The sequence below is a fragment of the Triturus cristatus genome, chromosome 3_2 (genome assembly GCF_964204655.1).
Source record: "Triturus cristatus chromosome 3_2, aTriCri1.1, whole genome shotgun sequence".
Classification (NCBI taxonomy): domain Eukaryota; kingdom Metazoa; phylum Chordata; class Amphibia; order Caudata; family Salamandridae; genus Triturus; species Triturus cristatus.
The window spans coordinates 908,056,787-908,073,944 of record NC_140584.1 but is presented as its reverse complement, the minus strand read 5'-3'; the positions used below and the strand labels follow the sequence as shown (position 1 = coordinate 908,073,944).

Here is a 17,158-nt window from a genome sequence, read left to right as displayed (position 1 = left end):
GACCACCAGACGGCTTAAACCCACTGTCCTATCCTTCCAAAATTCACCCATCACTGGCCACAAGCACCGTTATCCCACAGACGTCCACAAGCACCGTTATCCTACAGACGTCTACACTACCCAGTATCGATTCCCGACTGACATCCTTTCAGGCTTCATCACTACTTTCTCACCGCCGAACCTTATTTTTCCCCTCGGGTTGTGTTAACCCCATCCTAAACTCTGTCAGCAACTCCCTGTATCAACATGTATCATTTTTAGGGTTCATCACCCGGTTCTACAGGTGTCCGTCATTCTGCTTGTCCCCCCTCCCCCATTATCCTTATTCCACCAACCCGGCCCAGGTTCCATCATCCTCCGTCAGAATTCATAGCCCATTTATATTTTCTCATGGCCCCTTTAAATATCTTATCACCATAATTTTCGTGCTCCATCACTGCCACACCTACCCTTTTCAGTTTTTCTTTCCATCCCGACACTAGGCTTTGCAATTCCTCCCCCAGGCTCCCTCCCCCACACAGCAGGCCACCTCCAGGGCATTATGCTTTGGTATTGCCATTTGCGCAGTCCACGCTTTCTACTGGAGTGTGGAACTCGTTGTAGTTGGAGGGCCAATATGTTGCTTGAAATGGGCCCTTTATTTTCAGGTGGCCCACCCCTCCCCTATTTTTTAGCCCCTTAACCGCTGAGCCTCATCACCCTTCCTTGAACTCTGCCACTTTATCAGTCGCAAATACTCCCCTGATTCCACCAAAGCAATTTAAACCCTCATAATCACCTCCTTCATACCCTGTCACCCCTCTCCTGTCCCATCACAGTTATTTTCTCAGGCTACATCCCTGTTTCAGGCTCCATAATGATTCCAAACTCCTCCACCAATTGCATCATCATCCTATCCTCCCTGTCATAGGCTCCAAGTCTTCAAGTAGAACTACCTCACTCCCTTCCCTTCCCTAACTCGGAATGGCCATATGACCCTGCACCAGGTGGCTCTGTCCCCTAACACCACCCTGCTCTTTGTAACTACCCCCTACTCTCACTCCACCACTTCCTTGAGCTCCATAATCTCCAGACTACGTCACAGCGTTCATGTCCCTTGGGCTTCAAGATTTAATTTGTGTACTCTTACCTGGCACTTTACGGAATGTTGCTTTACATCTTGAATTTGAACTGTAACTGGCTCGTGTTCGGGGTAGTGGACAAGCTCCTCCTGGGGTGGTGAAAGTCTTCCTGTATTGATGACTAGAGACGCCATTTTTAGTTGGTGCTTGCTCTAGTCGTCGCGGGGGCGGATGCTTAGAAAGACACTCACTGCACGGACGCGACCTCCCATGGTGGGTTAAGCACACTGCACTTTATGTCCTGATACTGTTCTTAATTGTTTATTAATCTGCTGAAAATTGCGACCAATGTTTTAATTTATGCACTCTTACCTGGCACTTTACTGAATGTATCTTTGCATCTTGAATTTGAACTGTAACTGGCTCGTGTTTGGGGTTTTCGGGCTAGGGGCCAAGTTCCTCCTGGGGTGCTGAAAGTCTTCCTGTATTTACGACTAGAGACGTAATTTTTAGTTGGTGCGTGCTCTGGTTGTTGAGGATGCTTATAAAGACACTCACTGGGCTGGCGCGCCGAAGGGGCGCCTAAGGCAAGCCTGTCTGCACCCATTAGCGTCCCAGAAGTTGCCTGCAGCAACCATGCTGCACGTTTGGCTAAAAAAGCTGAGATGCCTAGGCTAAAATGTAGTGGAATGGAGCTCAATCAGCTCGCCCCGGCTATTAGTTGTGTAAAGGTTTGCTGGGACTTGGCTGAGGAACAATTCCCAAATTGCAGTGAATGTAATGCTCTCCATCACTGAAACTTTGCTGTCCGAGACCTCCAATCCAGTTATTGAGATGGTTATCCTTAAAGGCTTCAAAATTATCAGGGTAATCGAAAAGTGCGGCGATGTGCGGGTGTAGCAATTGTGTTAAGGGAGCAATGGGGCTATCAGTGGAATGAGCTGGCGGAACTAGCTGAAGTGTTAGGCTTCTGTATCAATATCTCTCCTCAGTATGCACTGGGGGAGTTCTGATTTATAGACCTCCTGGCCCAGCCGGCACATTCCTAAAAGCCCTGGACAATGCAATCCCTCACCTGGCCTTGAGATATTCAAATTTTATGATGCTGGGTGATTTTAATAAAGCAAAAACCAATATTTAATATTCACTTAGATAAACCCGGAAGAAAGGGAGGCTTTCGAGTTTCTGAACATCATGAATAAATTACACCTTAAACAATTTTTTTATGAAACCCACTCCCCGAGGAGGTCACATTTTAGAGATAGTATGCATAAATGAGGCATTACTAATGAATGATCCTCTTCTGGTGCTCTGGTCGAATCACTGTCTGATTAAGTTTGCTTGGCAGACAGGGAGTAAGCTGGCGCAGGCTACTAGGGATAATATGCAGAGGGGGAAAGCCCTTAATAAGATTGCCCCCTTAAATTGAAGAAGGACCTTGCTATGTTTACCCCTGAGATGTCGGGTGGAAATTGAGGAGGAGGGGTCCAGCTGTTTTAGGTGGATTAATAAAGTTGTGGAACAACTTGCCCCTGCCACTTAAGAGCTAGAAGAAATACCCCCTCTAAGCCCTGGTTTTCTGGCCCCTTGAAACTGGAAAAACAACACTGTAAGAAGTTAGAAGGCAAATGGAGGAAGAACTACAGTCTAGAGGACAAATAGGATTTTAAAAGAAAGCAAAAAAAATACTATGCTTCCGTTTTGAGAGCTAAAGGCCTCTGCTATGAGGAGCGTATTGTCTGCTTTGACTACCACTCTAAAGAGATCTTTTCGATTGTCAAGAGCCTCTTAACCCCAAAAGCCGGGTCTCATTCTAAAATGGCCTCTCAGGAGTGGTGTGAAGAATTGGCAGATTTCTTCGCTGTTACAGTCCAGACCATTCAGGCTAATCTTGGGGGTAGAGGTAAGCAGGAGCTTTAGGTTGACACTTCTCCTACAAGGAATTTGGCTTTCCTGCCCAAACTCGAGGCTTTTTAAGCCATTTCCCTTGAAGACTGTCTAGCCGCACTAAAATCACTCCAATCAGGCTCCTCTATCAATCCTTGCTCCCCCAAGCTGCTAGCGGCAGGAGCAGAGGTTATTAATCCAGTGGCCAATAGACTGTTTAATCTATCTTTAGCTTCAGCCAAGGAGCCCAGTGGCTGGAAACAGGCTATGATTATCTCCTTGCTTAAAAAAACCTCCATCAGATCCCTCTACACCTGCTAATTATAGACCCATTTCTCTATTCCCAGCCTTTGCTAAAATCCTAGAGAAGCAGGAGAACAAGCAACTGTCGAGGTTCGTTCAGCAAAATTGGCTTCTCCACCCAGCTCAATCGGGCTTTAGGTCCCTACACAGTACTGAAACTGCATTGGCTGAGGTATATGAAGCCATCAGGGGCACGCTGGATAATGGGGAAGGGCGGCACTGGTTTTACTGAATCTGTCATGCCCTGATATTAAACTGTCTGCGGGAGATTGGCGTGGACGGCTTAGCTGGGAATTTGTTTAAATCCTATCTGGAAGATAGAATCCAGCAAATTTGGATTCCTCCCTTCTCAACCGCCCCTCAAAATTTGGACTCTGGGGTTCCCCAGGGTTCAGTATTGAGCCTCTTGCTGTTTTATATTAATATGTCTCAGTTAATTCAGATATCATACAAATTCAGTGCCAAAGTCATCTCGTATGCAGATGACACACATCTGCTCTTTTTGTGGAATAATGAAGTTTTGCACTGGTTAGCTAAGGCCAAATTGAAATGCAATGAGGACAAGACAGAGATTCTTCTGATTGGGAATTCCCCTCCACAGTTCTGGCTCGCATTTTGGCCAGACAATTCTCCCCCGCTGGCGCCTCAGGGTGGACCGGTAAAAAATTTAGAGATATGGTTTGATGACAAGTTTTCCTTTGAGCCATAAATTAAAAGGCTCTCAGGAACATGCTGTGGGATTCTGAAAGCTCTTGAGAAAGTTCTAACCCTACTACCTTTACATGCTAGGAAAACAGTCATCCAAGCCTTGGTTACATCACGCATTGACTATGGCAATGCGTTATATGCCGGCTTGCCTGGATATCTCCTCAACAAACTCCAGGTGATCCAGAATGCGGCGGCCTGGTTGCTACTTAACCACCCCAAGAGGGCTAATATTAAGCTGCATCTCTGGGATCCCCACTAGTTGCTTGTGAAAGAGAGTGAAGTTGAAGACCCTGGTGCTGGTACATTTTGCCTTATACGGCAAAGAACCTGCCTACTTGAGATCTAGATTCAGCTTTTAAACTCCTTCTAGGCAACCGCAGTCCTCAAGCTGCAGGGTTCCTGGCGCCCAGTGCAGGGAACCCTGGTTCGGCTGGGTGAGACCTCACGAGGTATTCAGGTAGGGAACTTTTAGACCTTTCTCCTAAGACTTCTGGCTACGATTGCTGCCTTTTTAGTTTCGGTAGTAAATTTCCACAACAGCGTCAGGGCTGTGTTTGTGGGTTTCAACTCCCGGAAGAGCAGATGGTAAGGGCATGTCAAACCTCAAACATAAGGTTGAATGAAAACCTATTAGGAATTTCAGCTTTGGTAGACATTCATTGTTGTCTTATTACTGTCAGATCTCCGGCTAAACACAAATATGAAACAGCAGAGCTTATTTCTCATTATAATTTGGATGTGTTATTTTTAACCGAAACATGGGCTGACGCAGCGTCGGATCCGGATTTCGTGACAGCTGCACCTCCTGTCTTTTTATCATTTAGATTGGGCAGACCCCTTACAAGAGGAGGAGGGCTGGCCATCATCTGTTGAGAAAACCACAGAGCAACTTTCATCTCAGCCCCTAACCCTCACTGAGAAGCACTTCATTTCGCCCTAGAAATCAATTTGAAAAAAAACCTTCAGAGGCATTCTTCTGTACGCCCCCCAGGTTCTGGTGACCTTTCGACTCAGCTTGACATTTCTCTACCTATGTTGAGTGCAAATCTAGAGCTGGCAGCCAGAGAATACACAGAGTGGCTAAACGAGGCCTTTAATGCAACTGTTCCTATTTGTAAGGACTCATGTAATATTAAATTGTCCTCCACGCCGTGGTTCATGGAGGCATTGAGACTAGAAAAACAGAACTGCAGAAGACTAGAAAGAAGCTGGATAGCGCAATATGATGATTTAGAAAAAAGAAACTATAAATTGGCATTGTTGAAATATAAAACCATGCTAATTAGTGAAAAAGGGGCTTTCTTCTCCAAGCAGATAGAAAGAGCTAAGAACTTCTCTAAATAACTGTTTGAGGTAGCTAATAAATTAACTTCTTTGCCTCGTAAAACTGTCAAAGAAAAGTAGTCAACGCTTCTGTGACAATATTGCTAATACATTTAGGGGCAAAGTTAACAGCATCTATGATCAATTTGAGGTAATTTCTTGTCACTAGCTAATCGCGGAACCACTTAATACTAATCCAGGTCAAAACGTGTTTTCAGGTTTCTCCCAGGTATCATGCGAGCAAGTTGAAAAACTCATTAGGGATAGTAAATCTGGTTCCCCATCGGATCCCTGTCCCCCTTCAGTACTGAAAACAATAGCCAGCAAAGTATGTACTACTCTGGCTGAAATTTTTTAAGTTTTTCCTACCTATTCGAAGGACGCGTCTATTCTTCCGTTAATAAAAAAAAAAAAAAGTAAAAAATCTAGACGTATCCAATCCAAGTAATTATCGCCCTTTTGCTACGTTGCTTCTGCCGGCCAAAATAGTTGAGAAAATTACGAATCAACAGTTAGCTCAATATATACAAGAAAGTGATTCGCTTGATCCCTCTCAATTTGGTTTCCGCCCGGAACATAGCACGGAGACTGCACTAGTCAAGGCTACAGAAGAGATTAGGACAGAGGTAGAGCTAATTCTCCTAGACTTATCAGCAGCGTTCGATACAGTTGACCATAACCTGCTGCTATTATGCCTGCGAAAATTAGGTGTAAAAGATTCTGCGCTATCCCGCTATCTTTCTTTCTGACAGACAGAAGACAAACAGTTGCCTTAGACCATTTTAAATCGGCTCCTTATGTTTTGCCTTGTGGGGTCCCACGGGGCTTGTCTTTGAGTCCATCACTTTTTAACATCTATGTGTCAGAAAAAGCCCTTTTAATTCAGCAATTTGGCTTTAGTTTAACATCCTATGCTGACGACACACAGATTGTGGTGGCTTGCCCACAAAGATCAACCCTCCTCTGCATCCCGGTTTCAAAACTGCATGCTGGACATCAACAGTTGGATGAGTAAGCACTGTCTAAAGCTTAACTCTGACAAAACCGATGTAGTGATTTTTAGCAACCTCCAACCGACATGGGACGCCTCATTGTTGCCCTCGGAGTTGGGGGAATTGCCAAAACCGGTAGCAAAAGCCAAACACTTAGGAGTTGTCCTTGACAACAAGGTGTCCTATTCACATCAAACAAATGCTGTTGTTTCTGCTTCTTTTTATATAATCTAAAAACTAAAGTAAATCCTCCCTTACATTCCTACTGAACCTAGGAGGACTGTTGTGATGGCACTTGAATTATCGAAGTTGGATTACTGCAACGGTTTGTATCAGAACATGCAAAATCAACATCTAAAAAAAGTTGCAGATGATACAAAATGCAGCCGCAAAAATCCTACTGAATCTGCATAAAAATGAGTCAGTCTCTAGAGAAATTCTGAAGCTTCATTGGCTTCCGGTAGCGAGCTGCGTCAAGTCTAAGACCTTATGTCTGTCTTTTAAAGCCGTGAATAATGTAGGACCCACATTCCTAAAAAATATTTTCAGCCGGTACCATCCTTGCAGACAGTTGCGATCTAAAGATGCCAGGTTCATGTCGGTCCCTAGGATTCGTAATTCCAGTTGGGGCGGCCGAAGCCTTGGCTACGGAATGAATATGCTCCCAATGCACATTAGGTCAGCAAGTTCACTATCATTCTTTAGGAAGGGTCTGAAAACCTGGTTGTTTCAGAGTTGGGTCATGATCCATTTGGGCTTACATTTAACTTCAGCGCCAACACACCTCAGCATTTACGTGCTTAATAAGTTGAATAAACATAACATACAACTAGGATCCTCAGGCAAAGAGCTTGCGGCAGATCACTGACCCGGTTGGGTGCGGTGGCCTGGAATCAGCTCCCGATTTACTTTCAAGCTGTGAGTGAATCGGGCCTATTTAGAGAGAAGCTGAAAACATGGCTCTTTAAATAAACTGTGCCTGCTCCTGCTTAACCTTTCAGTAGGAAATGCGCCGGGACACTCCTTGGAGTAGCTCTGTGCACTATAAGTGTCGTTAATAATAATAATCAGACATTAATAAAAAAGTGATTATTTCACTCAGACCACGCCCGTAGCCTCCCTTACTTATCATTCAGTAATATCATCCCTAGGAGACTTGAGATTTAAAAAAAAGAGGAAACCGCCCTGGCTGCCTGTGCTAAATCTTGCTGAAATGTCACTTGTAACTCACTGCTTCTTGCAGAAGGGACTTGGCCCTACAATCACGTCACATGAAATATAAAAACACCTTTGAATACTTCAAAGTACATAATGTATGCTCAGCGGGTTCTCGCAAGAGTGTAGTTCACTAACCAATATATTGCAGTATACCCACGAAGTTTACGGCAGGCGGTGTGCAGTAGCTTTTTAGCAGCCCACCACAACACAGGGCACAAGTCCTAAAAAAAAAAGTGGGGGGGACTAACCAAGTTAGGCAGTATGCAAGTGACATCACAACGCGATAATACACTAGGCATGACAGGAAGTGGCATCACAACCCATGACCTCACAGGAAGTGACATCACAAGAAATTACATCAGAACTCATATGTTTAGTAGGTCTGTCATGAATACATTTGAGCGCATTACTATGTTTAACAAATGAGATTTTGCATCAGGGAAGTGCCAAAAAAGTGACACAACCCTGGCGCAAAATATGGGCCTCAACTTATATATTTATTTTTTAAATGTCTACCATAAAGAAATTGGCAACAAGGAGAAACTTGGTGTTTAATCTGTTCTGCTTAATTAGTTGCAAAGTCGGTATTCTAAATTATCATTGGGGTTAAGGCACCTGCTGCAGAGATCCTTATGTGCTCGGTAAATCTCAGGGAATAATAATAATGGTAAGATAATTATAATGGTTAATGGACTTGCTGGAGAGTTATGTGTTTTGTCTAATCCTAGTTTTGAATCAAAGTAGCATAGAAGGTTAATATGTCCCCTGCACAACACATCATGTGACACGCAGATGACAGATTAAAATTTAATGTAGATGGGTAAGTGCGTTAATGTTTTTAACACAGAGACCCTTTTGTCACTTTTAGTTTATAAATTGTAATCCTTCTAATATAGCACAGTGAGCTATGAAGGATGTAGAACTCCTTCACCTCGCACCCCTCTCTGTCTTATGTAACACATCCTGTACATTGATATACGGAATATGATTTATTGCCAATGTAAAATGTATACGTGTGAGGTAAAGCGCTCCGTCACCCTGGATTGGGATGAGTAGCTCTATAACAGAAATAAAACAAATTAGTGGTATTTAAATTGCTATGTGTTTAAATGCTGGGAGAGACCAACACATCTGACATTCTTAACAGTGCATGCACATCTCTTATATACAGGGACTGAAAAAAGTCTAAAGAAGGCTTCTCTTAAGAACCTGTGGAGTGATAACAAGCTGTGTGCCTTTGTTTCCCCTCCATTGCATTTGCATCTAGGTGTGAGGCTCTAAATAGCTCCCATATCAAAGGAGGAACAAGGGCACCCAAAGGAATTAGACAGGGACCTTGGGTAGATACGTATTGCAGGAAACAGTGGTCCCTGAAACCAAACGATAGAGCAAAAAATGAATATAGTCAAAATTGGAACTATATTATAGCCAATGTCCGGCCGGGCATGGCAACTTTAATAAGTAGAAATTCTTGACAGTAAACAAGGAAATGTAAGTAGAAATTCGGTGGGACACAAGCCTGTATCCTCTGACTTACATACCAAGTAGACAGAAAATGACAAAACACAATCAGGCAATTACAGTGATGTTTCTTTGAGAAATAATGAATAGCGAAACATCTGATATTCAGATTGCCACCTTCACACTATATTACATACAGCAATATTTAAGGTGTAGGGTGGGCAACAGAGTCGACGGCGTTTCGATCCTTATGAGAAAGATACAGGATCATCATCAGGACTAATTTAGTTAAATTGCCCTTATTTTGAATGCCTCATGTTGCCATGGAGGCAACGGAAAAGATGCCGATTCACGAAAAGGTAACGTTGAGTTAAGGTTTACGGTAGGACAATGCCTACGCACAATTCTTCCGGGAGGAAGGACACGGATAGGTCTCAATCAACTTGCAGAAATGGGTTCCGTGGCCATGCAGTGTGTACGGACGATGCCGGATCAACTGGATTGATCCGGCATCGTCCGTACACACTGCATGGCCACGGAACCCATTTCTGCAAGTTGATTGAGACCTATCCGTGTCCTTCCTCCCGGAAGAATTGTGCGTAGGCATTGTCCTACCGTAAACCTTAACTCAACGTTACCTTTTCGTGAATCGGCATCTTTTCCGTTGCCTCCATGGCAACATGAGGCATTCAAAATAAGGGCAATTTAACTAAATTAGTCCTGATGATGATCCTGTATCTTTCTCATAAGGATCGAAACGCCGTCGACTCTGTTGCCCACCCTACACCTTAAATATTGCTGTATGTAATATAGTGTGAAGGTGGCAATCTGAATATCAGATGTTTCGCTATTCATTATTTCTCAAAGAAACATCACTGTAATTGCCTGATTGTGTTTTGTCATTTTCTGTCTACTTGGTATGTAAGTCAGAGGATACAGGCTTGTGTCCCACCGAATTTCTACTTACATTTCCTTGTTTACTGTCAAGAATTTCTACTTATTAAAGTTGCCATGCCCGGCCGGACATTGGCTATAATATAGTTCCAATTTTGACTATATTCATTTTTTGCTCTATCGTTTGGTTTCAGGGACCACTGTTTCCTGCAATACCTAAATAGCTCCCAGGCAGGCTACTCCAACAAAAGAAGGCATAATGGCCCCTTAAATTCGGCCTTTGTTTTGGGCCCAGCAGAAATGTAAAATAATAAAGCCCCCTCGCATGCACTTTGCTGCTGGGAACAAAAGCCGACAACTTGCAGGCACTGCTGAGTGTGTCCAGGTGTCTGAAAATTACACCCGGACAAGTTCAGAATATTTTTGTGGGGCCCAATTTCTTGGCAGGGTCTCTGGCTGGCGTTCACCTGTTAAAGGAATGTGTAGATGCCGCCTACCCTGTGTACCCTCGACCTGTGCCCTGCCACAACGCGGTAAGAAGAATGCATCGTTAGGGCTGATGCAGATGCCAACTGCAGGTAGTTTAACTCGCTGAGCTACTTTACCAAATATCTGCAGTTCGCCACAATATTTAATGTTACAAGAGAGCATTAAAAGCCTGTATATGTTACCTTTGCAAGGCATTACCCGCCTCGCGGGGGAGGGGAGGAAGAAGAGTTCCAACTTGTTTTTGTGCAAGAATTCTTTTTGCTGGAATTTAAAGCAATAAATAGATTGACGTTGTTTCTTCCCTCCTTCTGCCCAGACTCGTGTCGTCCTTTCAAGCCGTGCTAGCCACTGCCTCCGGACTGGTCATCATAAGCTCGTGCAAAGATGTCAAGCATGACAGGTATTATATCTTTCCATATTTTCAAAGTGACCCCGCTATTCATTTTGCAGGTCTCGGAGTTAAACATTTATATTACCGTTGAATATAACTGACCCCTGGGGGAAAAGAGTACATTTCGATCAGTTTATTAGCATATTTCAATCGATCTTCTGTTCTTGCCCGCATACCGAACCTGAACAATAAATCAATTGATTAGGCCCAACTCGAAGTTAGATTTACCCCCGGTCATGTGCATGTGGGGATTTCCAGCTGCCTCCACTGTTTTTAGAGTGGCTTAAGGAAGACATGGAGTAAATAGAATGCCTTAGAGTTGTTTGATTCTCTAGCACAGTTGATCATTTTATCTATTAGAATCATGAATTCGCTTATTGAAAGATTAGACGTACTTTTAGTTTCTTTCAAATGTTTGCAATCTTAAAACTGTGACTACACTAACAGTAATGCCTTTAGTTCCAAACCTTGGTGTTACATTCCCTGTATTTCTCATCTTATATTTTAATTTCAGGGCCTTTATGTCATTTTTCTATTCAACCACTTCAGAGTGCTTTGAGACCCCAGTTGTAGTGAATGCGGAAAAAGGCAAAACCAAAGGGAATGATGGACAGTGTTGAACATTGCAAGCACTCACCCCCAGTCAACTGATCTGGGTTTAATCCATCGTCATTCTTTAGCTCGCTTCGCCACCGCAGTTCAGACATGGCCATATGCAAATCAGTCTGACCCTGTGCCTCATGGGAACAGTCCAGCCCGAACTGCCAAGCCATGTCTTCCCTCTGTCCCTCCAGTTCAGACATGGCCAGCAAAGATAGGGAGAAGAGTGAACGGAAAAGAAGGAAAGGGAGAAATATGGGGAGAACAGATACAAAAGGGATGAATGGAAGTAAAGATTAGCAAAACAGTGTCTGGAGAAAAAAATGCATGGTAGTAATGTATGGTGGAGAGGAATAAGAAGGAACACTGAAGAAAAGATGTCAGGAGAGGCACTAGTATGGTGACCTTTTGGAAATGGAAGGGAAAGAGTGTGCCAACGGTAGAGCAGGTCACATAGAGTTGTTTTCGGAGTAAATATGGGATAGTGGGAAGGAGCAGATAGCAAGAAGAAAGGCACAAGTGAAATGAAAGGTTTGTAGAGCAGGAGGAGTGCACAGGTAGAAGATATAAGTAAAGGTGATGAGATTGGACGGAGGGACTTGGGGAAGGCTAGAAGTAATGATGGCGAGAGCTGGCATATAGTTTATAAGGTGATATGTAGAAGTAAAATGCGGAGATGAGAGTGGAGTGGATAGAATGGTGGCAACAATGAGAATATGGGTAGTTGAAGCAAATTCCCTTTGAATTCTTAGATGAGGTACTTTTCATCGCATTTGATGCAGTGTTTTTCTTTTCTTGTTCAAGTTCCTTTTCAGATCCCAGATCAAAATATGTCTTTTGGCCAAGCAGTTAATACTTTCAGTCAGACTTGTTTCACTTTGCTCCTAGATCACATGAAGTTGTTTGCTGGCTCTAAGTTATAGAGACATTTGGTTGAAGAAACTCTTCCTTCATTGCCGTCTATACTATTTGTTTTGTTCTGTTTTATTATGGCAGTGGGGTTCTTGTACCTACACTACTCTTAGGACTTTGATCTTTATTCTTGGGGCAACGAAGACCTGGATCTGCTGAGGTGGCAGTTCTTTGTCCAGGAGAGGTGGCATATTGGAACTTATGGGCTGGCAGAAGGTAAGGGAGCATGTTGAGGCAGTTGATGTGTGCCAGAGATTACCAGAGTCCAGAGATGAGGTACCACTCAAATCCAAATGATTTTCTGTATATCTCAGGTGATGACATTTGTCATCACAGCTGGTGCATTAAGTAGTGCCATGGTGCAGTGAGAGCTAATTTATGGCAGCCAAGCAAAACCGCTTCTTCTGTTCCATGCAGTGACTGTGCAATCCTGAGCTGGTGAATTACTGTGGACATGGGTGGAAAGTGAAAAAGAAGCACCAACAGGTGTCCTCGGATCCCCCCTCCTTGCAGAATGACTGCAGCAGAATGTGGCACAGATCTATTGTTGGCTGTGCTCAACCAAAGAAAAATAAGAGATGGGAAAAGAGAGACTTTAGCACTGTGTGGTGATTCCAGGAGATCTGAAAGAAAGTGTCTGCCTGGATTTTGGAGATTGGGATGAGGATTTATTTTGCCAACATTACCAGCCTTACTCCCACTGTTCGTCATTCCATGCAGCTGTGACAAATTAAACCTGTGGCTTTAAGTATATGGAAGGAACATGCAAGTTGACTTCATTTTGCAAAAATAGGTAATCTTATTGGCGACCCACAGTGGGCTTAGGCAGATCATTGTGCCACCTTTGCCGTAGGTGTTTCGCTGTTGAATGTTATTACCTATTTTATAAACTAATAGAATGAAAAGTTTTTTATAGCTGCCTTATTTGGGTCTCTGTTTTTTTGACGTCAGCTATGACTATTTATCATGCACTGACATTCCTTTGTATGCCTTCGCTATCGCCGTTGTTTAGATTCCCTCAGCATAGACCTTTTTTGTCTCCAGATCTCCTCTGAGAAGTCACCAAAAACCGTGGTTGGGGTGTCCCTTCCAAGTCTCCAGTCACTCCTCAACCACAACAACATTATTTGCTGGGAGTCTAGAAGGGAGAAAAAACGTTTCTTCAACATCTGTGTGCAGTGTATTTCGGACCACTGGATGCTGTAAGCTAAGGCTAGCATATTGAATTACAGGAGATATCCCCAGCCATTGCACAAGTTATCAGTTAGATTAGGGGGTGTTTCAGGCGCAAGACTATAAAATAAATAAATAAATTGGAGGCAATTTTAGGGAGGAGACAGCAAAAAGAAAGCTTTATGTGGTTTAAAAAATCGTGAGTGACCCTGCTGAGACGGGTGTGATGGCACGGAGGGCATAGGAAGAAATAGAAGTGCATGCAAATATTGCTCAAGTGCAGAAACATTTTGGCAATGGGGCCTACATGCATATGTGTGCTATGTAGCACTGAAAGTGGGATAAAAAAGTTTGAGAGGGTACTCTAAAAAAGGCATAGACAAAGAAGTGTAACTAGGAATATTTTATTTGAGGTGCCGCCTTAGAAATACGAAACACCCTGCGTATATGATTATAATACCTTTATCAGCTTCATCCCAATTATTTACAGGGAGGTAAATGCAAGTACTCCCGAGGCCGGGCTTACATCTCCCCTGCCTTCCTAAAAAAATAACAGTGGGGAGCCACGTGCAATGGCAAATGGGTCCAGGGAGCCGCAGGTCGTAAAAGTTTGGGAAAAACTGAGTTAGGACCATTAAGAGACGTTTGTCCAGCCTTAAACTTTGCATTTCTGAACCAGTACACCGTTTTTAGGTCTCGCCTGGCGAACGCAGCGAGAAGCGCTGCCGCCAGCGAGATCTATTGTTGCTGACTTGCCTCGGAAGTGGGACAGGAGATGGGCACGCGCATGGTCTCGGCGGATTTGAGTTGGTGTACGCGCTTACAGCCACGCAGCGTGCACATCTCCTGTCCCCCTTCCCTCGCAAGCCAGCATGCAGTTTCACTTTCGTCCTCACCAGCCTCATGTAATTTTTTTTTTTTAAATGCGCACGCGCGCTCCAAGCGCGGCGCGCTTTAAATGTACAACATGCAATTTATTAATTTTTTTAAATGCACACGTGCGCGCCAAGCTCTTGTGGGGACTCCGGCTGGTCGCGTGTCTTCAGCAGCTCACTGCAGCACCACGCGGGGCTCCGTCTTGCTCACAGGAGCCCCGTCTGAAACCATGCGGCATTCACAAAGGCGGAGTGGGCTCCCGCCGGACTTCTGCTTTTGTTTTTTTGCCTTGGCTGCTTTGGCGGCCCCCTCCCTGGGCGGCACGATGCAGCACTCATTAAAGTACGGCGGCTTTTGAAGTCCAAACACGCCGCCGCCACTGGGCACGAGCCGCAGTCGCAGAACACGCAAACAATTCAGTTACAGCGCATGCGCGGGCAGCCCTTGACCTCCCACGTCTCCTCCCCAGCCCGGATATGGAGCTGCTTTCTGGCGGAAGAGGCTCTAGTAACTCCCGGGCTTGTTACTGTAGTGTCTTTAGGTGAGTGCGCGGGGGTGCCCGTGGTGGCTTTTCCCCTTCTGTTCTTGGGCCGTGCTCGCACGGCCAGTGAGTGTCCATCGGGCATCATCACACAAGAGTACAGTTTGACAACTTTGCAGACTACCACTAAATACATTTCAGGTTTACACCTAATGAGCGACGGGTTACTTGTTTACAGGGAGTTGTGGTTTCACTCCATCTGCCTTACTTTATTTGATTTGCATTTAAATGTTTGATCAACTTGTTCTTTATGGAACCGCGCAAATGTGGTGCCTGGCTATTTGGCAATGTGCAGATGGTTTGATTCACTGGGTTTAAAGCACTGGAACGCTGCCATTTAAACGAACACTGCTGAATATAAAGAAGAGTCAGAAATATGCAGATTCAAATCTGCATTCCTTTCATGCGCACATTGCACAGCTCCATGAGGCACGCGCCTTGCACTTCACCTGTCCTATTTCTAGACCACTGACGGGACTATTGGCTTTGAGCATAAATGTCAACATTGCAGTCTCCACCGCAGAGCTCGAAGACACTTAAAGTCGAACACAATGAAGGAAAAATGAACACCTTCATGTTTTCCACAACGCAGCATATCATCCAAAAGACATTTTAATTCCAGCACAACTCTCAACATGCCATTATCTGCTCCTCCACTACTGGCTGGCCCTTCTTGCTCCTTTCACAACATCAAACCTACGCCATCAAGAGAACAAAATGTCTGCCCAATTGATGCACTGCTTCTAGAACTTTCAGCCTTTCATTCTACACCATCCTCCCTCAATATACTTCATCCGTCTATCATCTACTTGTGATTAAAGCGCAGGCTGCTGCTCCCTTGGGGGAAGGATGTGGTGTTAGGGTAGCACTGCCTACTTAGGAACTGGGGGGAACGGGACTCACTTAAAGTCTTGGCGTCGGTTCAGTCAGCATCGTGTGATTCTGGGCAAGCCGCTTAATCTCTCCGTGACTCAAATAAAGACCATGGCCTTGTGTAATGTAACTGGCGTTCATGTAAAGTGCTCCAGCACCTTCACACATGTTCGCGCCATACAAAACTGCCAAAAGAAACGGTCTGCATTATTCCACTGTGACCTGTCTGCAGATGTCGGCGTAAGAGCAATATTTAGACGAATGCTACCTGTAGCCTCTTTAGCCAGACCTTTAAAGTACATTGTTTTCCATTTAGGCTTTTGACCTGAAAAGTGCATTAAATCTCATTCCAACTTTCATTTTCAATAAAAAAAAAAAAAGCATTTGCAATGCAATAGGTCTCGCTTTTGCGAGAGTTTGAGCTATTCGCATTCTAAATAACAATGCCTTTTATTTATGTTTTGAAAACTTGCAAGAGGGGCGTAAACATGCACTCTGTACTTATAGCCTTTGCTTACGAGAAGCATAGCTGGCAATAACTGCGCCAATTTTACTGCCAGCCTTGCTTCTCGTAAGCAAAGACTATCTGTACAAAGTGCGTGTTTACGCACCGCTTGCAGGTTTTCAAAACACATCAATAAAAGGCATAGGCATTTACAATGCCAATAGCTCAAACTCTTGCAAATGCGAGACCTATTGCATTGCAAATGCTTGTTGAATATAGGTGATAATAAAGGGAATGGTGGTAGCACTTCACATAGGGACTATATGTTGTCAAGAGGCCTCAGAGATGCCCAGCTTCACATTCATGATCATAAGTCACATTGACAACATTCACCTAAGGTTTCTACTTTTGAAGTCATTCAGCCTTCATCTCCGACGAGAACTCTGTATGCTCAGTAGATTTTTTGTAATTCCAAAACTCCCTGATTGACCTCAGCAGTGACCGGCGAGTGAGCTTTGATCTTAGCACTGTCAACGAACTTGTGCCATTTAATTTGGTCCTATGTTTGATTTTGAGCAGCACATTTTGCTCTTTCTGTACTTGGATAGTAGGATAGCAAATACGGTAAACTGGCAAAGGTGTAGTAAAGTGAATACTCACTGGCGATCTGTTCGCATTTCATCTTCCCTACCTCCACCCCAGTTCTTGCTTTGCTCCCATCTCTCCCTGTCAGTCTGCTTGTATCATTTTTGTGCTTTTTTTCGGCTCCAGAGTGTCCCAGGTGTAGAAAATAAAAGGCAAAACGGATAGCGTGAAGGAAGAAAAGATTAATAGTAATGGGGTTACCAGTAAGTATTAATTTCAGTAAATGCTGACATGACGGGGAGGAAATATGTTGTTTCCGAATTCCAGAAATTCAGGCAGAATGTTAATGTGCTGTTTAGTACCGAAGCTGTTAATTACAAATTGCTGCTTATTCAATAACATTGCGTTTGGTCTTTTAGTCCTGCA

General features: G+C 44.0%; 1 protein-coding gene across 1 annotated transcript in view; it reads left to right on the top strand.

Moving 5' to 3' along the window:
* TLCD3A (TLC domain containing 3A) overlaps positions 1 to 17,158 on the top strand; it is a 166,719-nt gene that overhangs the window by 385 nt on the left and 149,176 nt on the right. The window contains exon 2 of the mRNA XM_085649357.1: positions 10,653 to 10,736. Within this exon, the coding sequence (XP_085505483.1) occupies positions 10,653 to 10,736 (84 nt within the window). The remainder of the gene's footprint in view (positions 1 to 10,652; positions 10,737 to 17,158) is intronic.